Genomic DNA, 20,889 nt, shown 5'->3' with positions numbered 1-20,889 from the left:
TCTGGGGTTGCAGCCCCCAGAATGCTCATGGGATAGCAAGTGCAGAGCTGGCCTTTCTGCCTGCGTGCAGTGTGTGAAGGGCTGATTCTGGCAGTGTTTGACCCCCGTGTAAAGCACTACCCAATCAGGGTGACTGTGCTCCTAGTTCTACACAGGTGACAATGACTTCACCAGGCAGTGAGGAATCAGGCCTTCTGGTGTAAACTTGGAACACAGTTTTTCCCTCCATCTGTGAGTAAAAAAGAGGGATTCAAGCTGCAGAAAGAAACGATGCTGAACTGTCACCCCCAAGCATCAAGAACCCTGAATCAGGCACCCAGTCATGGACCAACGGTCCAATGTGCCCAGCACCCGAACCATGTACGGACAGCTCATTGTGCTGTACAAACACAGGAGCCCTTGCTTTGCTGCAATGACAAGGACTAGAAACTTCCTTCATTATTTTTAAAAGACGCTGATATGTGCATAATCACATGCCTCCAGGGCCTGGAGCTTTAATGTAAACACCAAACAGCACGGATGATCGATGCCAGCCAAGCCCCTGAGATAGACGGCACCCAGAGCCACTTACATGTCTCCTGGTGTTTGACTCCTGTCAGGGCTCACTCCTTGTTGATGTGCTTGAGGTTGCTGAGAAATGATTAGAGATGGTTTATTGTCATTAGAGGCCACCATGTGGCGAGAGTCAAGAGGCTGAGAAATAACACTGCAGTAATGAACAGACTTTTCTGCAATGTTTATGATCTCATTGCAAACTGCTTCCTGCGTGGTAGGCAGCATTGACATCCATGAAACACCCACAGAACAGTCAACCAGGAATGGGGGAAAAGGGAAAAATAGACAGGAAGAGATGGGACATTCCAGATGCAGCACATAAGTCCAGTCAAACAAAAGAGTTGTAGATCCAGGTAAATATCCAGGTAGTGAAGTGCAGAAGGGATCCAGGTGTAAGCATGGAAAAACAGGCAATACAGAGAATTTGGTACTTAGTCTGAAGATTTGTTTAAAAAATACACAGTAGCACAAGAGGTTGCAATTAGTCAGCAGTGGCACCTTTACAAGCACTACTGTTGGAATATGAGAACACACACTCCAGTCATGCACTATTCATTTAGCTCTAATCCAACACAGACAGTGCAATTCTACCAGCTTGGCTCTGGTGGGTTTTTTAGATGCTAAAACACGATACTAGCTAGATTTTTTTTGTGGCTAAGAAAGCAGGTGGCAACTTTAAATTCAATGAAAGTGTCACTGTCTGCGATACGAGAGGCTACGACTGTGCATCTGATTGAAACAGCGGCCTTACCACATAGCTCTTTTCAGACTCTGTGAGATCTGGTCCTGCTCTCAGTGAGTGGTGAGAAGGCTGTGTGATCACCAAGCAAATTATAAGGAAGACATTTTAGCAGAAGTTACATCGATCAGAATTAAACTTAAAAAACGATGCACAGAAAACCAAACCAAGCACAAAACCACCCTCTGCCACTTGATTCAGACAACAGGATTTTTAAAACAGGGGACATTGGACAGCCCAGTAATGCAAGCGCCTTGCAGCAGCAGGTGTGCTGCAAAGGGTAATACAATGGCAAAAAAAGTAAAGGGCTAGCACAGGCAACTCAAAGAGGAGATGATAAGATGAGACACAGCCAGACGCACAGGCGGCAAACACCACTGTATTGAGTTCCTGTAGGGAAAAGAACATGGACAGAAGCACAAGGGTCAAGCCCAATGAAAAGAACATGGCCATTCACTCTGGAAAGGCCCATGGAGATATTCAGGGTCAGGAAAAGCGGAAGCTCAGCTGCCTCTGGCCAGCTCCTGAGCTGGCGTAAATTGGTGCCGGCCAGGCAAGCTGCTGTTGCTGTGAGGGAGCTGCGCTGACACTAGGTGAGGATCGGAGCCATCCTATGCATTCTAAGAATGCATCAGCCTTTCAGATGGATCAGAGCTTCCGAACAGAGATGGTCCTGGACCCAGCCCCAAGATCCAAATGCCCACAAGCTTCAGAGCCCCTCCAGCTGCCCTCCAGGTGCATCTTTTTGTCAGGTTCTCCACCTCCTCTCACCGCCTCCCCATGGGAGAGCCATTTCCATGCCTGAAAAAACAGCTTCTTTGGAGAATCTCAAGGTGCCAGCAACTGGACAGAGCATTCAAAAAATCCCACTACAAATATTTGCATTGACATCCTGATCTTGGATTTTTTACTCTTTTACAACTCCTAATGAAAGCAGTGGGTATACTGCCTGTGCCAGGAGCACAAGACTTGTCCTCTGTGTGGTGTTATCCCCGTTTGCAATACAGATGGATTCCCTAGGGTGAGAAATGTCCCCACTAGGTATGAGCTTTTAGTAAAATGCTAGACCCAAATCTCTTTCCAGAGGGTCCATTTAGCTCTTCCCCCCTGTTCTTTGTTCATTTCAGGGCACTCTTTGCACTGCTGAGTCCTGCCAGAGCCTCGGTGGGCTGGCTGCGCAGGAGAGAGGCTGTCTTTCTCATGGCATTTCCAGACAGAGTGGAGTGGGAAATAAAGAATATGGAAAATCTTGGTGACAGGAGATTTCCAGCCTGAATTTGGACACTTACGAGACTCAACTAGTTCAGAGGAGCATAGCTGGGCTAACCTCAGCCATGGGGTAGCTCCCTTGAAGTTTCTATGAACATGAGTGACAATCTTCTGGAGGTTCCCCCACTGCTATGTCAAAGACTAAAGTATTCCCCCTCCCTGATCAGTATGCCCACCCAACAGCAACGAAGCCAGATAGCTCTGGTTAGTTTGGCTCTCTGGGGATTACTAATTACTCCCGGATCGTTTTGCTCAGAAACTATTTGTTCAGACTGTGTTTCAGTAGAGAGAAAAGAGAAAATGACTGGAATGGGCTTACCACGATGGAATTAGAACTCATGGCATTTACTGGGGAGTCTGAAATTGTTACAGGACTTTTGGAAGTCATTCCTGCATGGCTACCGTCAGTCCGGAAAGCCTAATAGGATGATTACAAAGTCAAAATTAATAGTTTGCAAAGGAACTCAACACAGTACATCAAAGGCAATGAAATCACAGTTAACGGAGGAGGAAGAAGCTGCTTTTCATGGTTATAGTACACAGCTACACATGAGAATCATAGTACAATTCAGGAAAACTCAGGCTGTCTCATCCTCATGCATTCCTTGCTGGAAATGCCCCTTAAGATAAGGCGGCCTATGTAAATGGACACATTTCCTACTGACTCTCGGGGAGTGGCACTGTGATCCTGATCCGCTGCTTCCTGCTAATTGCATCAGGTGATGGAGGCGTGCTATTGGCACTGATCTGTCTTTGCTGGTTGAGTTAACACTGGGATTTTCAGGGGTTAACGTTTGCAAATGGATCACGCCACATATAGTGGCCATTCTACGCGGTACCCCATAGTACTGCATTCCCACCCATATGCAGCCTCTAAAAGCTACAACCATCTGGCTCACCTCCTTTCTCTGGAGAAATTAATCCACCTCTGTTCAAAGTGTTCAAAGCACTTAAACAGATGCTCAATTTCCATTTACATTATACAAACATTAACTACTGAATCATACAGCCACAGCCTGCTTTGTTCCCTACGTCACGGACAGGTGAAGACTAGGCTTGAGTAATGGCACAAAATACATTTGTACACTGTAATAGTCCAGGTACACAATGAGGCATGTTCTTCTTGATAGAAAAAACCCAGCATGAGTGGGATTTTCCAAAGTGCTCCACGCTGGCCCACCTCTTTTCCCACTGAAGTCAGTTGGTTTCAATGCACTGATTCAATCCAACATTTTTACTTCCTAACCAAAAGATGCATTTTTCCGCATTTCCCCTGTATTGCTCCATTCCTTCCAGGTAGGGGTGAAGCAGGGCCGACTTACACAACGAGACAGACAACGGTACCCTTTCAAACAAAGCAGCACCGCAGCAATGATACAGCTCCATGTGAAAGGGCTGGTCTGAATGAAGAGGGGAAGTCCCCAGCTTAGCAGATGAAGCGATGAAAATCAAATTCTAATATGGATGGACCCCAGCAGAAAGGAGACCAAGACAATGGATGCTGAAAAGGTCACTACTCAAAGCAGTGCAAAGCTCGCGCAAGGTCACATATAAAGCTCTCTGAAATCAACAGGACTTGGATGGGCTTTGGATCAGACCCTAGGACTAGGCCTATGGTAGAATTTTCTTCACAATGTTGCCATGCTACCACAGCACTGGCAGTGGCTGGCATTTTAATCATATCATCACGCAGCTCTTCTTTGAGCTTAGAAACACAGGGGGAAGGAAACCTGTCTACACTCATGCTCCCACTGCTGCTCTGACTGGTAGGTCTCAACTAGTGTTAGAAGTGGGAAACTGCAGAGAAAAAATCCTAGTGTGGACACAGTGTTAGGAAATACAGCTGAATGGGATCCATGTGACCATGTTCCAGAAACAAATCATGGGCTGATTCCACTGCACTGCACGTTGTATTGCAATTTCCAACAAAGCAACGCAGGTGAAAATCATCCCCAGATGGCTTTGCTAGTATTTGACACCCCTATGGCCCTGGTGAAAATGACTACATAGGGCATGATTCACTTACACGATGGTCCCTCTGCACACTCTTATTTACACCGAGACATCTTTACATCACTCTGAATCAGTCTCACAAGGTGAAACACAAAGGAGGCACAGGCTGGCCCCAGTAGATAGAGATTTATTTTAAACACTTTTCACCAACAAATTATTTTTTTAAACAGAACTGTATTTTGCTCTCAGCCTCCCTTGTTCACTTCATTCTCCTTAATGAATGAAAATTTCATTCTAAGTCAATTTCGCTTTCCATTCATTCTCACTTTCCTTTTTTGGTTTTCATGCCCATCACGCATGTTGTGACTCTTGGGTTTGGGTTCAAGCAATCCAGGAAACATGCCAATTCCCCTACTACCACAGGCTTCACAAAAGTTTTCACTGAAATTTAAAACCTCTATGAAAAACTTCCAAACATATTATAGTTTACAAAGGTCTGAGCTGCAGCCTGAGCCCGTCTCTATTGGCCTGTACTAGAAAAAGGTGGCCTGTAACTCTGCAAAACCACCTTCAGGACACACTACATCCCTCTCACTCAGAGATGTTTAAGATTTACTGAGGACTGGGGCACAGAGTACATGGTCCCAGCCATGGGGCTGCCCCCCTGCTGTTTCCCTTTCCTGCAACCCTGGGCCCTGGCCAGGCCAGAAGTGGGAGCAGGGCCATGCTAAGAGCTACCCAGGAAGCCTTCGAACCTCCATCTGCCCTGATGGTGTGCTCTGGGGGGCAGGGAAACAGGCTGGGGGCTACTCTTGGACACCTGGCCCCCTGCCCAGGCCAGGTACAGGCTGTGGGGCTCCCCACAGTGCACAGGTGCTGGCTTCCTCTGGGCTCAGTGCTCAATTCCTGTTCCACCCCAGGCACTGTCCCCACCCAGCACCCCCTTCCCTCAAGTCCCACCTCCTACTCCCCACCATGGAACAGCTGATGGCAGCAGGTGGGAGGCACTCGGGAGAAGGGTAGGGAGCTGGCTGCCAGAGAATGCTAAGCACCTGCCCATGTCACAGCAACCTGGGGTTCCTTGGGTCTCTTCTCTCAGCATGCCCCCTTCTCTGGCTCTGGAGGGTTAGCCCCAGGCTCCCTTGCATGGCCCTGTTTCACCAGGCTACTCAGATGCCCTCACACTCACAGATCAACAGCAGGCCCCTACACCAAAGAGCTCCAATCAGGCTCCAAAGCTACCACCACCAGGGCAGGGGATGGATGCCAGGAGGGTACTAGTGAGGGACGCTTGCAATTCCCAGGGCCCAAACCAGCTCTTTGTAAAACACTAGCACCGCTGAGTTCCCTTTCCAAGTGGATACCAGGAGCGCCTCAGGGCCCCTCCTCAAGAACAAGCAACTCTAGACTTCTTACCCATTATTTGCAGAGCATTTTATGTACTTTCCCTTTGTGTACAGACTCTCCGCACCGGAGCTCCTTCTCCCACAGCATCCGTTCCCATCTCTGCAGCCCCCTCAAGCTGGCGGCCAGTCCCTTGGGGTGTGGATGCCCCATCTCTTTACTGCTGGGTCCGAGAAGCATAGGGAGCCCACTGTGCAGTCATGGAGTGCTGAGTTTCATGTCCTGCCTGTGAGAGGCCAGCTTGGGGGGGGGGGGGTGTGGAATCTGGGCACACTGCTGGGTGTCTTCCAGCCTGGCCAATGGGTGGAGACACAGGGGGAAGAGGAAGATCAGAGTGGCAGGGCCCAAAGTGGGGCAAGAGGAGGGGCGGAAGTTCCAAAGCTCCTGCAGGGTCCCCAGAAATTGTCCAGGGCTCCTCGGCACAGGCCCTGTTGGTCCATGCAGGAGGCCGTCACTGTTGTTACTCCTGATCCTTCCAGGGCCTGACCACAGCAACCCCAACTGGACTTAATCATAGGAAGATTCTCAGATAGTATAAATCTGCTTAACTCCACTGACTTCCATAACACTGCGCCGTTGTTACAGCCAGTGAAGTCTGGACCCACGCTGCTTACTCCACTTCTATGGCATCTGGAACAACTTAAAATGGCCCATTTCTAGGCTCACGGTATTACAGTCAGCAGATGTGCCTCATCTGTGGAATCAACATATAGAGGAGCATCCACATGACAAACTACTAACAAGAGCACAGAACCAGCTCCAAGCCACAGAATAATCATCAGCAACAAAGGTTACCTGGGGCATTCTGACCCTTCGTGTAAGTCTAGGAGGTGGTTGTACTGGGACAGCAGAGGAAGAAAGTGCAGTAGAAGAAAGAAGAGCAGATGAAGAGAATGAAGTGTCTGCTGTCTTTTAAAGGAAAGAAAAGGTGGTCAGCTAAATGCAAGCCCTCTTATCAGAATCATTGCTGTCATCTTGTGCAATAAGAGTACCCTTTCTATATATACTTAAACGTGGTGTACACATTGCAAACTTAATTCCATGCAAGAGACAACGCACCTTTCTAGCTTATCCTTCGTTGCTTACAACTGGACTGCGTTTTAAAATGTGCAGAATGTTAAGCTTACGTAATGGCCACTGGCAATACATAAAACCTGGATCCTTTTGTAAAGTTTAGACACAATGTTGATTAAGATCCTGGTTAATTTCATATTCTATATAATTTGGCAGCATGGAACACAATCTCAGAAGACATTTTCTCCTTCCTGGTTTTTATGTTGCATCAAGATCATCTTGATACAAGAAAGGAGCTAATTCTAGTTTCTGATTCTGAAGCTGCCCGAGCCACTGTTAGGCGTAAGCGAGAACAACTTAGGGGTTGCTGTCACTTACTCCAGCTGGCTATGGCCTCCAAGGGACCATAAACCAGTCAAAATTGGGCAAAGTGGGGGGCACTGGTGTGGAAGCCAACACCTCTTTGATTTTAAAGCAAGTGCTAAGTTTAGGAAGCTGGAACAAAGGCTACTTGAGAACTCCCCTAAGATTCCTCTGCCCTCTCCACACAGCACAGCTTGCTCTTCAGCCAGAAGTACATGTAAATAGTTCAACAAATGACTCGCTCTTGCGAGAAAACATGACTGGCTTTGATTCTTTTTTGCATGAAGGCCCTTTACCCCCACTCTGGTAGTGAAAAGGGCCCCTACAGTGGGCATCAGTGACATTTACATAAAGGGACCTGCAGAGTAAATGGGAGTCAGACCCACTGAGTTTGCACCAAGAAAAAGTGACTCCTGCACATTAATTAGCTAGCTGTGCAAATACACAGACCCCAGCTAAGGCACTTCAGGCTCCATTAGGGTTACCTGCCTTCATTTTTATGAATGAGAAGAGCACACGTGATCTCTCCAGCTAGGTAACATGTATGCTTCACCAGCTAGGGTGAGAAAGGGATTCCGGGCAGCCCATTGGTTTGTATCAGGAGGTGAATGGCACGGGGCTGCAACATGTTGCCTTCTGACATATCTAGTAATGACAGTGAGTGGGCCAGCACAGCTCCCTAGATGAGGGTTTGGCATATTTCCAAGGCAATTCCCACGTTCATGCCTATACTCAACTAGCTCTTGCTCCACCCTTGCTGAATCCCCTTCTAGGCCGTTTTAGCCCTCTGTCCTGTTAACAGCCACTAGCTAGCTGGAGTCCATAAAGGGAAGACGACAGCTCCTGGCTCCGGGCGGCCTGCTGGGCAGGAGGGAGCGGACGGAGCACACAAGGACGCGCAGGGCTTCAGAACAGCACACACATGCAGCAGAAGTACCTTGTTTGCTCTGCTTCGAATCTCTCTCAGTTCACATTTCCTTGTGCCTCTTTTCTCAGCATTACCACCCTGCCCAGCAGTGATTCGCTCCTGACATAACCGGCTTTCCCCAAAGGAAGCCAAGGGTCTCTGTTCCGGGCTCATTCTCCTGTTTCGGTTTGATGGTTTCAGGCACCCCTCCACAGGGATCTTGGGTATGGGATTAGCGCCTTTGTCTGGCTCCATCCAACCCTCCCTTTCCCTGTTCCTGCTGACTTCTCGATCGTTTCCAACCTTGGGTGGATTGCCAATGACATCACTGAGCTCGGAGAGGAACCTCTGGGGTCTCCCAACAACAGAGAGAGGGCTCTGACAACCACATGGGTTGGGGGAAGGGCAGCCACCAAACTTTTCTTCACTTTGAGGAGTGGTGTGACGGAAAGGGCGAGCAGAGGAGGGGGGCCTGAATGGGAAAGACAGCAGCGGGGATACAGAGAACTGTGGCGAGGAGGAGCCCGAAAGGTTAGAATGGTGAAGGCTCTCAGAGGGAGAGGGGCTGGCTGCAGCTGAGGGTGTGAGATAGTCAATGGGACAGGCAGAGCCTTCAGGGAGAGGGGGCAATGGAGGGGTTATGACAGGAGTCCTGCTAGGAGACACCCCCATGGTCAGGGAAATCCACTCGGCGGTGATCGCCTGCACCTCCGGAGACAGGACGTGGCGTGGGAAAGGCAAAGGTGGAGGTGTTGGTGTATGGAGCAGCTCAGAGCCAGGAGACTTAAAGGAAAGAAAAGGAAAAAAAGACAGAAATAAGCCAATGACATGGAAAAGTACAAAATTCTGAAACACAAGCCAAGGCAGTGGGGAAATGAAGAGTGAGTACAAGAAAGCAGGCAACCCAGAATGGAGGGTGAACTCTGAATAGGGCTTCATGCAGACAGCAAACCCTTACTCACTCTGAGCCTGCATGGCCCGAGGGACTGCAGCCGTGGGGCTGCTGAAGGAGCCTGCACTGTTTCCTGGAGAGAGTCTCCCTGGAGCTGGCTCTTTGAGTTTAAAGCAAGCTCTAAGATTCTGAAGCTGGAACAAGATGGGCTGAACTCTGCCGCTGTCTGGGGGTGCAAGGCTCCGGGAAATGACAGCCTAATGCTTTCCCCCATCATCCATGCACGCCAGCCAGGGCTTGTGGGAAACAGCAGCCATCAGGAAGAACCAAAGACCTTTTACTGAGGGAATTCCCAGGGCTGCTGAGAGAACAAAGAGAAGGAGTGTATGGCCGTCCAAGTCAGGGAAAAGCTGCAGCAAGGCAATGGCAGGGTAGGCCAGGCCCACACATGCTGAAGCTAAGTTGAAGTTCACTTTTTCAGGGAACCCCAGGAAAGCCAGCAGGGTCCCCTCTTGGCTCACTGTCCAGAACAGAAATACCAGCTGCTAAAGGATGCCAAGGACAGAGATGGTAATTGTAGCCCTGGAGTTTCCAGTCCTTCCCTAGTCTCTGTTTCATGCTCTCCCCAGCATTACTTACCACAGGGTCTTATTGTGCATGTTGAACAGAACCAGCTAATACCTTCTCCTCTTCTCTCCCTGGGGACTCAGGTTCTGTGCCTGCACATGTCTCAGCTGGGCCCTTAACTTTCAAGTCAAGAGTGCCACTTCAAACGGGACAAACTGCTGCCAGCTGTCATCTCCCTGGTGCACTCACTTCCCTGGTTTTTGGCTTGTTGGACTGTACCCATTTCAAAGGCAGTTTCATGCTCCCTAAGGGGCCAGACTGGCAGACCCTAGGGACTCAAGTTCTGCATTTAGCTCCTGACCACATACAACATGGGCACCAGTAACTCAGACCTTTGACATACTGTCCTGCCCAGCTGCCTCAGCCTTGAGCTGGACTTGGTGCATGAAAGGAGAATTTAGGCCCTGATCTAAATCACACTGAAATCAATGGAAATACTGCCTTTGTCTCAATGCTCTTGGAATCAACCAGGATGCCCATTGCAGGGTGGCTTGGTTTGTGCAGGCACTGGGCTCATCACACTGGAGCCAAGCCATCAACTTACCAGTGCAAAGACACTGACATTCACTCAGCCACCCTTCCTGGCCGTGTCAAGAATCAAGCTGTGATCAGAGATGAAAAGCTCTGTGTCCTGTCCCCAGCCCGCCCAGACACCCCATCTTTCTGATGAATGAGGTGTAACTCTTTGACTTGGCTCTGCCTGTCAAAGAGAGAACTGGACAGGCCGCATGGCGCTGCTGCAGAGTAAACCCTTGCCGTGGCTGGGAATTCCCTCCTGCTCTCAAATACCCTAACCCTCCTGGCTGCGTAAGGCCTAGTAACTTGCTACACCGAGCGTGGGTACCTGCGGGGAAGCTGTTGAGCTGCGATTAGGGGACAGAGACATCGGTGGCTCAGGATAATCAGTAGCATTCTTCACCAGTGGCCGCTTGAGCACATCCACGTACGTGACAGGGAAGATGCCTTGGCGGTTGGTGCCAGAGATTTTCCCTTCGTACCAGTTCTCATCAACACGCCGAATCAATGTGATCCTTTCACCCTGTAGGAGAGAACCATCACACAGCACTGTCACTAACCCAGCATGTCACTCTGTAGCAAGGAGATGAGAGCCCTTGCCCTGGCTGAATTCAAGGCTTCTGTGGCATGTGGCCTCCCCTCCTTGACATGGTACCGTGTTTCTGAGGTCAGCTGACTGGGGAGCTAACCCCCTTCTGTAGCTAGCTCAGGCTGCCTGCAGTCACATCTGGATCACACTTCCCAGAATTTCTTTGCACCCAGGAAGCAAGAAACAATTCTTATATGAAAGCTGCTCTGCTGAGCTGACAACACACACAAAGACTTTTGAATCCTGATTCTCAGCTACAAGCTCCAGCCTTGAGTAAAATGGAAAGAAAATAGTGGGCATGGAATTTTAATATCAATACACATGCAAACAGCTACCTCCTTTGAGACAGAGACATTTTACCGTTTAAGGCACTCTAACAAATGAGTTAGCTCTGCTCTGCAAAGTGACTCGAAAGTGGCACCTGCTTCTTCCCGATCTGCATTCATTGCTTGTGTGGGCTCAGCAATACCATGGGAGAACAAGATAGTCAGTAATTCATTGACAAGAGAGATAATGTTCCCAGGGCAGAGTCACATTTTGCACTTCACTCTGATAAACGTTTCCACCCATCATCTCTAGGAGGATCTTACCTTTCGGAATGACATTTCCACTCGCGTATCCCCATTAAAGTTAAATTTAGCCACAGCATCTCCATACTCCAGGACTTGCATCGGGGCTAGCTTTTGGGGCTGGGCTTTTTCAGTGGGCGGGAGTAGCTGGAAGAAAGAAATGAAGTCTAAATACCCACCAGAAGCTCACAAGCGGGGGCTCTGAAGAGGTGGTGTAGCTCTGGATTGAGAAGCATTTCAAAGGGGAGAAAGTACCTCTATATAGGAGCATGGGAAGATGCCCACTCTGCCATGGTGTTCTCCTTCATACCAGTTCTGGTCAATTTGCTTGTAAATGTAAACGACATCTCCTTTTTGCAGAGGAAGTTCCCTGTTAACAACACATCGGTCACAGCTGAAGTGCATATACTCACCAAACAAAGCACAATTAATTTCCTGGAGAGAGAGAGCCTTGTATATTCACCCAGGGCATCTGAAGTGCCAGCCTATATACATGCTGGGTATCTCACACTCCAGAAGGTCCCTATCAACCCATCTGCTGCAAGGTGGGTTTGGGAAGAAGGATGGAAATCAAAGCCCACCTTTTCATCTAGATGCTACCCAGATGTGCTCACTATGAGGTGCCAAGCTTTATTCACTCTCAGGGGCATTGTGAGTGTGGCTTTCCACAAAGGTGGTGTGGCCAGACCTTACTGGGCATGCTCCTCTTCAGCAGGGGAGATGAAAGGCGAGCAAGAGTTGAAGCACTAGCCACTGGCTATGGCTGCTGCTAGATAGGATGGGAGGAGAGAGGGCAGGGCTGTCGTTTCGCCTGCACACCTGGTCACATCACAAGGAAATCAGTGACCAGGACCATTTTGAGAATGCTTTAGAGGAAGCTAATTTGCTGGTAATGGAAGCACCATATGCATGACAGTCCATGACATTCATAGCCAGCCAGCCTTTGCAAGAATCATAGAATCATAGAATAATAGGACTGGAAGGGACCTCAAGAGGTCATCGAGTCCAGCCCCCCGCCCTCAAGGCAGGACCAAGCTCTGTCTAGACCATCCCTGACAGATGTCTATCTAACCTGTTCTTAAATATCTCCAGAGAGGGAGATTCCACCACCTCCCTTGGCAATTTATTCCAATATTTGACCACCCTGACAGTTAGGAATTTTTTCCTAATGTCCAATCTAAACCTCCCCTGCTGCACTTTAAGCCCATTACTCCTTGTCCTGTCCTCAGAAACCAAGAGGAACAAATTTTCTCCTTCCTCCCTGTGACACCCTTTTAGATATTTGAAAACCGCTATCATGTCCCCCCTTAATCTTCTTTTTTCCAAACTAAACAAGCCCAGTTCATGAAGCCTGGCTTCATAGGTCATGTTCTCTAAACCTTTAATCATTCTTGTCGCTCTTCTCTGTACCCTTTCCAATTTCTCCACATCTTTCTTGAAATGTGGCGCCCAGAACTGGACACAGTACTCCAGCTGAGGCCTAACTAGTGCAGAGTAGAGCGGCAGAATGACTTCACGAGTTTTGTTTACAACACACCTGTTGATACAACCTAGAATCATATTTGCTTTTTTTGCAACAGCATCACACTGTTGACTCATATTCAACTTGTGGTCCACTATGACCCCTAGATCCCTTTCTGCCATGCTCCTTCCTAAACAGTCGCTTCCCAACTTGTATGTATGGAACTGATTGTTCCTTCCTAAGTGGAGCACTTTGCATTTCTCTTTATTAAACCTCATCCTGTTTACCTCTGACCATTTCTCTAACTTGCTAAGGTCATTTTGAATTATGTCCCTATCCTCCAAAGAAGTCGCAACCCCACCCAGTTTGGTATCATCTGCAAACTGAATAAGCGTACTCTCTATCCCAATATCTACATCATTGATGAAGATATTGAACAGTACGGGTCCCAAAACAGACCCTTGAGGAACTCCACTTGTTATCCCTTTCCAGCAGGATTTAGAACCGTTAACAACAACTCTCTGACTACGGTTATCCAGCCAATTATGCACCCACCTTATCGTGGCCCTATCTAAGTTATATTTGCCTAGTTTATCAATAAGAATATCATGCGAGACCGTATCAAATGCCTTACTAAAGTCTAGGTATATGACATCCACCGCTTCTCCCTTATCCACAAGGCTCGTTATCTTATCAAAGAAAGCTATCAGATTAGTTTGGCATGACTTGTTCTTCACAAACCCATGCTGGCTATTCCCTATCACTTTATTACCTTCCAAGTGTTTGCATATGATTTCCTTAATTACCTGCTCCATTATCTTCCCCGGGACAGACGTTAAACTGACCGGTCTGTAGTTTCCTGGGTTGTTCTTATTCCCCTTTTTATAGATGGGCACAATATTTGCCCTTTTCCAGTCTTCTGGAATCTCCCGTCTGCCATGATTTTTCAAAGATCATAGCTAAAGGCTCAGATACCTCCTCTATCAGCTCCTTGAGTATCCTGGGATGCATTTCATCAGGACCTGGTGACTTGCTGACATCTAACTTTCCTAAGTGATTTTTAACTTGTTCTTTGTGTATCCTATCTTCTAAACTTACCCTCTCTCTGCTTGTATTCACTACGTTAGGCACTCTTCCAGACTTCTCGGTGAAGACCGAAACAAAGAAGTCATTGAGCATCTCCGCCATTTCCAAGTTTCCTGTTACTGCTTCTCCCTCCTCACTAAGCAGTGGGCCTACCCTGTCCTTGGTCTTCCTCTTGCTTTTAATGTATTTATAAAAGGTCTTCTTGTTTCCCTTTATGCCTGTAGCTAGTTTGATCTCATTTTGTGCCTTTGCCTTTCTAATCTTGCCCCTGCATTCCCGTGTTGCTTGCTTATATTCATCCTTTGTTAGTTGTCCTAGTTTCCATTTTTTATATGACTCCTTTTTTATTTTGAGATCGTGCAAGATCTCCTTGTTAAGCCAAGCTGGTCTTTTGCCATATTTTCTATCTTTCCTACACAGCGGAATTGTTTGCTTTTGGGCCCTTAACAACGTCCCTTTGAAATACTTCCAACTCTCCTCAGTTGTTTTTCCCTTCAGTCTTGCTTCCCATGGGACCTTACCTACAAGTTCTCTGAGCTTATCAAAATCTGCCTTCTTGAAATCCATTACCTCAATTGTGCTGGTCTCCCTTCTACCTTTCCTTAAGATCATGAACTCTATTATTTCGTGATCACTGTCCCCTATACTGTCTTCCACTTTCAAGTTCTCAACTAGTTCCTCCCTATTTGTTAAAACCAAATCCAGAACAGCTTCTCCTCTGGTAGCTTTTTCAACCTTCTGAAACAGAAAGTTGTCTCCAATGCAGTCCAGAAACTTATTGGATAGCCTGTTCCTCGCTGTGTTAGTTTCCCAACATATGTCTGGATAGTTGAAGTCCCCCATCACCACCAAATCTTGGGCTTTGGATAGTTTTGTTAATTGTTTAAAAAAGGCCTCATCCACCTCTTCCACCTGGCTAGGTGGCCTGTAGTAGACTCCTAGCATGATATCACCCTCGTTTTTTACCCCTTTTAGCTTAACCCAGAGACTCTCTACACAGCTATCTCCTACGTTCATCTCCACTTCAGTCCAAGTGTGTACATTTTTAATATACAAGGCAACCCCTCCTCCCTTTTTTCCCTGTCTGTCCTTCCTGAGCAAGCCGTACCCTTCCATACCAACATTCCAATCGTGCGTCCCATCCCACCAGGTTTCTGTAATACCAATGATATCATAGTTGTATTTATTGGTTAGCAATTCCAGTTCTTCCTGCTTATTACCCATACTTCTCGCATTTGTATATAGGCATCTAAGATACTGATTTGATCTTGCCTCCCTGTTGTGCCCTGACCCTCCTTTCTCCTTGCCATTATAGGCCGTAGTCCCCCCCATTTCCAACCCATCTCCCAGTCCCGCACATGCAGCACTTACCTGTGGGCTTTGCTCACCTGCCCCCGTCGAACCTAGTTTAAAGCCCTCCTCACAAGGTTAGCCAGTCTGTGTCCAAACAAGGCCTTCCCGCTTGTTTGAGCCACTGGCAGTGGTATTTGAATGTGGAACTCCACCAGGAAAAGCAGGAATCATAGAATCATAGAATACTAGGACTGGAAGGGACCTCGAGAGGTCATCGAGTCCAGTCCCCTGCCCCCATGGCAGAACCAAATACTGTTTAGACCATCCCTGATAGGCATTTATCTAACCTACTCTTAAATATCTCCAGAGATGGGGATTCCACAACCTCCCTGGGCAATTTATTCCAGTGTCTGACTACTCTGACAGTTAGGAACTTTTCCCTAATGTCCAACCTAAACCTCCCTTGCTGCAGTTTAAGCCCATCGCTTCTTGTTCTATCCTCAGAGGCCAAGATGAACAAGTTTTCTCTCTCCTGCATATGACACCCTTTTAGATACCTGAAAACTACTATCATGTCCCCCCTCAATCTTCTCTTTTCTAAACTAAACAAACCCAATTCTTTCAGCCTTCCTTCATAGGTCATGTTCTCTAGACCTTTAATCATTCTTGTTGCTCTTCTCTGGACCCTCTCCAATTTCTCCACATCTTTCTTGAAATGCGGTGCCCAGAACTGGACACAACACTCCAACTAAAGCCTAAACAATGCAGAGTAGAGCAGAAGAATGACTTCACGTGTCTTGCTCACTACACGCCTGTTAATGCATCCCAGAATCATGTTTGCTTTTTTTGCAACAGCATCACACTGCTGACTCATATTCAGCTTGTGGTCCACTATAGCCCCTAGATCCCTTTCTGCCACACTCCTTCTCAGACAGTCGCTTCCCATTCTGTATGTGTGAAACTGATTGTTCCTTCCTAAGTGGAGTCCTTTGCATTTGTCTTTATTAAACTTCATCCTGTTTACCTCAGACCATTTCTCCAATTTGTCCAGATCATTTTGAATTATGACCCTATCCTCCAGAGCAGTCGCAACCCCTCCCAGCTTGGTATCATCTGCAAACTTAATAAGCGTACTTTCTATGCCAATATCTAAATCGGTGATGAAGATATTGAACAGAGCCGGTCCCAAAACAGACCCCTGCAGAACCCCACTTGTTACACCTTTCCAGCAGGATTGTGAACCATTAATAACTACTCTCTGAGAATGGTTATCCAGCCAGTTATGCACCCACCTTATATATAAGTTGTATTTGCCTAGTTTATTGATAAGACTGTCATGCGAGACCGTATCAAACGCCTTACTAATGTCTAGGTATGCCACATCCACTGAATCTTTAAAGTTTGAGCAAAAGGACCAACTCTCATCACAAGCAGCTGGCTCAGACTCTCAAACCTCTTCTGTGGGCCAGCCAATAGCGAATGACAAAGGCCCAGCCAGTCCTCTCCATCATGGAAGACACAAGCTCCTCTCTGTCACTCTGGCATCAAACGCACACAGGGAGCAGGTCCAAACCACTGCTCTCTCTGCAAGCTCCGGCTGAAAGTTAAACGATGCGCTGGGCTCTTCCTGCCTCTCTAACCACCACCTGCAACAAAGGCTCTGCCATCAGGACTCAGATGGCAGCTCTGCTTTGATGGAGGAAGCGGATTCAAACCAACCTCATCTTCCACAGGGACTAGCACTTGTTTGTTTCAGTGAAGCAGCTGACATACAGGGAACAGAGGCCCAGGGCACACACAGCTACTCTACTAACTTGAAGGATTTGCACTGAAGTACTAGCTCCAGAAACATGAATCTGTGTTGCAGGATATGCAGAAAAAGCAGAGAAGGAGAGAGCGACACAGCCATATCCAGGGATACTTACTTTAGTGTCTGTGCTTTAAAGTCAAACTTGGCTCTAGCAGGTCTCATCTGAAGATTGAAAACAACAAATTAAAACAACAATTATGTTTTCGACCCATTACGGAAAAGCCTATGGAAATGCTTCCCAGGCATTTCAGAGACTAGCACTAATGCGGGGGTGAAACTAGAGCAGATCTTAGTTCAGATTTTCTGCTGCATGGAACAGGCACAAGACTCCAGCTCTGCTCTATGGATCAGAGAGAAGAACTTAACCCTTCATAGGCCAAGTGCCACTTTCTGGTATAAATGTAACCCATGTCAAGGAAACCCAAGAGGGGGGAGTTTAACTGGAGTAAATGTTTGAACAAGTGACCATGTCAAACCTTGCTGAACCTGACAACCGCTGCTCCAGTAACTGTAATGACTCTGTGGATTTAGGACCAAATTCCCCTTGGACACAGGCAAAAAGTGCTGGCCAGCAGAAAACAATGGGGTGATACTCATATAATACTCAAACCCCATTGAAAATCTATTGTCCACCCGCACCATGGCCCACGTATTACTATGGTCACTGTTTCAACTGGCAGGAAATAGACAAAGGCCAGGAGGAACTGAAGAAAAATAAGCACATGTTTAAAACTGTCTCTAGTTAGTTATAAAGGTAAACAGGACATGTTGACTATTTTTAGGCCACTTTGGCAATAAAGTAATATACATACAGTGTTTAGGAAACATGCTGGGACTTCATCCAACTCTCTCCTAGAGCAGTATTAAGTGTCTTTCAAAAGAAGGAAAACAGCAAAATCTATTTCTAACAAAACTACAGGACAAGTCACATGACCAGGCTCAACAAGACATGAAGTTTCTAAGCATAAGGCACAGACAAGAAGACAATGTAGCATTCTGATGCAAGGGATGTAAAATGCCTTGATTCACTAAAAGTAGCTGATATTTAAATGCATGCATCACAGGTGTGCACCAGCAATTCTCAGCAGGCATGCTTTAACATATGCAGCTTGGTATAGAGATACCAATTAATGTATCAGGCACAAAGAACCAACGCGATTCTAAATGAAGCCAGAATGGGAAAAAAACATTCTCTGGAGAGCTAATGTCGGCCTAAAGCGTAACACTGCGAGAGGCGAGTATCGCGTTGGGTCAAGCAGCAGACTGAGGTAACTAGAACAGACCTCTGACCCAGATTTCCTCTTTGCTGTATCGTCTACATTTAGGAGGTCCCCAAACCGCTCATTAGTGATAAACTGATGGTGCGTTGGAATAACCCCTGTGTGCCTTCTAGCTGCAATATCAGCTTCTTCTTGCTCACGTTTAAGTCGTCTCTGGTCCTCTAAAAGTTTCTGCCATAAAATTGCATAAAATAGGCAGTAAATCATCTAGTTTATGGCATTTGCAAACTGCCAGCACATGAGACTTTATAAGCACTTTAGAGGTACGGAATAATAGCAGCAGCTTTAGAGAAATATACAAGATCAATTCCATGAACTACACCACATGACTCCCAGTTGATTAGGTCAGCATAGACAATACATTCCATTACAGTGTATTTGAAAACAGGTTATTGGTAGTACTTAAGAGGATCATTTACAAGGTAACAGCTCTGCCTACTACGGCCTGATCCCAAACCAGTGGCTGTCAAGGAAGTCTTTCCACTGACTTCAGCAACCTTTGGATCAGGCCCAGGTGGTCATCTAGGGACATAACTTCCATGGACCATCACTGGCTGTTGAGTGGCTAAATGCCCCCCGTGAAGCACAGCTCTCTCTATGCTTGCTCATGGCTGACATAACAAACATCTTTCAGTGAAATAATTCCCACTCACAAAGTGCTTCCAGCTTCCCCACCCTGTGGCAGACTAGTGGAAATGAAGGCCCTTGGTCCTGCATTCCACTAGCATGAGCGTTCATGCTATATAAAAATATATCTCCCAGTTTAAGTCACAGGCTTTTCAGAGAAGCAGCTAGGTGACTAATTAAAATTAATAATCTCCCAGAGTGCCAATAGTTTGCATCTTTCTTCAATACCAAGTTTAGCTAGTGTTTGGAAAAACGGGGTGGTTCCCTTAGGATGCTAGTTTGTATATATACTGGCCAACAATTTCAAAAGGGACTGGTGATTTTTGGGTGCTCAAACAGAGATGCTGTGAAGAGGCCTGGTTTTCAGAGTTGGAATCTTCAGCACTTTCTGAAAATGAGACCAATTTAAAATATGTCAAATTGGTATACCCAGAATCGCAGTTGCTTTTGAAACTGTTGTTTTGACTGATTAATGCTCAGCTGAAAAGACTTCATTGATGCCATGTGAGCTTACAGAAAGACCATTTTGCCATTCTGAAAAGCATACACGCTGAATTATCACACAGTACGCCCTCTTTACTAAGCCCTTCAGTATTACGAACCTTTGGTCATGATGAACCCAGTCCATCAATCCCAATTTACTGTCCCAGAGCCACAGCCCCACTATGCTGGGCTGACATCCAGCCACCTGGACCCCACTGTAGTGGGGACTGATTGCCTGGAGACCTGACGTGCATGAGTAACCTCTGCAACTTAAGCCAAACTCACCCGCCCTAACTGACTCCTAGCCCCCGGTAAACTGATTAATAATAATATACCCAACAGGCGTCTCTAAGGTGACTCCATTAGCTTACTTCAGCAGTTTATCATTCATTTTGATTGTCCTTAAACTGTAAAGAACCCGGGGCCCTAATAAGCAAAAGGCTTGGCCCTGGAAAGGTTCATTAGAGCGAGGTTGTCCTGCACTTCTCCAACAGTCTCAAAGCACTTTGCAAACACAAATGACACCTCATGTCATCCTTGCATGGTTGGTAAGTATTATTATCCCCATTTACATACTGGGTAAGTTGAGGCACAGAGGTCAACTTGACCAAGGTCTTACAGCAAATCAGTAATAGAAATCTAAATACTGCATAACACTTCATACAAAAGTAGATGCAGAGGCTATGTAAGGCCAAATGGTGAATTTCCTATATATTTCACTGTTAGAAACATTACCAAACCACCTGTAAGGGCTTTACCTCTTTATCATCAAGACGTCTACGAGTCATTTCTTCTGGAGTTTCCATATAATCAACTGGTGCAAAATGCCTTGGTGATTCTGAATCTACTTCAAAACAACACAAGTCAGTTAAAAAACAAATGGATTTATTCTGCATCATCAGAAAGGAAAAAAAAAAAGATTCTGACATCACTAGAGTTTGCTTCCATTTCAGCTATAAAGGATTTTCAATTGTTGTTGACTATCTTCTCAAATATTGATAATAGTTTGAATTTTTTCCTCTTGGGCTGTACTTGTGATACTCCTGTGGGCATTTGGCACCAAAAATATAGAAATTCTGCACACAATATTTTAAAATTCTGCAAGTTTTATTTGACAATAAATAAATGTGGCTCTAGCATGGCAGTGGGGAGCACATCACCCTGCATCTCCCCCCCCCATTCTGGGACACAGACTCAATGGGGAGACTGCACCCGATTCTGACACAGCACAAGGCCAGAGCCTGCCTCAGTAACACCCAGCCACCTTGCGCCTCTGTGACAGGCACACCAGGTACGGGGCAGGCAGGTTCATCCAGGCAGGATCCCAAGTGTGGAGGGGCTCAGGGTGGGGGGATCCAGGTGTGGACAGAGAGGGTTTTGGGTCAGACAGTCTGGGTACAGGCAGCTCAGGGGGCAGGTGTGAGGGCATCTGGATGCACAGAGACTCATTG

The 20,889-nt window shown here is 46.8% G+C and overlaps 1 protein-coding gene across 50 annotated transcripts in view; it reads right to left on the bottom strand.

The window, feature by feature from the left end:
• Positions 1 to 20,889, bottom strand: part of SORBS1 (sorbin and SH3 domain containing 1) — a 192,371-nt gene that overhangs the window by 7,541 nt on the left and 163,941 nt on the right. For 24 of the 50 annotated variants that reach the window (XM_075935646.1, XM_075935647.1, XM_075935652.1 and 21 more), the window contains 11 exons: positions 20,197 to 20,282; positions 18,332 to 18,499; positions 17,164 to 17,210; positions 11,653 to 11,767; positions 11,419 to 11,544; positions 10,568 to 10,762; positions 8,235 to 8,987; positions 6,716 to 6,829; positions 2,883 to 2,981; positions 1,307 to 1,366; positions 572 to 762 (listed from right to left, as the gene is read on the bottom strand). In XM_075935646.1, the coding sequence (XP_075791761.1) occupies positions 572 to 762; positions 1,307 to 1,366; positions 2,883 to 2,981; positions 6,716 to 6,829; positions 8,235 to 8,987; positions 10,568 to 10,762; positions 11,419 to 11,544; positions 11,653 to 11,767; positions 17,164 to 17,210; positions 18,332 to 18,499; positions 20,197 to 20,282 (1,954 nt within the window). The remainder of the gene's footprint in view (positions 1 to 571; positions 763 to 1,306; positions 1,367 to 2,882; positions 2,982 to 6,715; positions 6,830 to 8,234; positions 8,988 to 10,567; positions 10,763 to 11,418; positions 11,545 to 11,652; positions 11,768 to 17,163; positions 17,211 to 18,331; positions 18,500 to 20,196; positions 20,283 to 20,889) is intronic. The other 26 variants (XM_075935677.1, XM_075935684.1, XM_075935686.1 and 23 more) reach the window with 12 other exon arrangements.

This window comes from Pelodiscus sinensis, chromosome 8, assembly GCF_049634645.1.
Source record: "Pelodiscus sinensis isolate JC-2024 chromosome 8, ASM4963464v1, whole genome shotgun sequence".
Taxonomy (NCBI): domain Eukaryota; kingdom Metazoa; phylum Chordata; order Testudines; family Trionychidae; genus Pelodiscus; species Pelodiscus sinensis.
The sequence above is the reverse complement of the archived record's forward strand: the minus strand, read 5'-3'. Positions and strand labels throughout refer to the sequence as shown.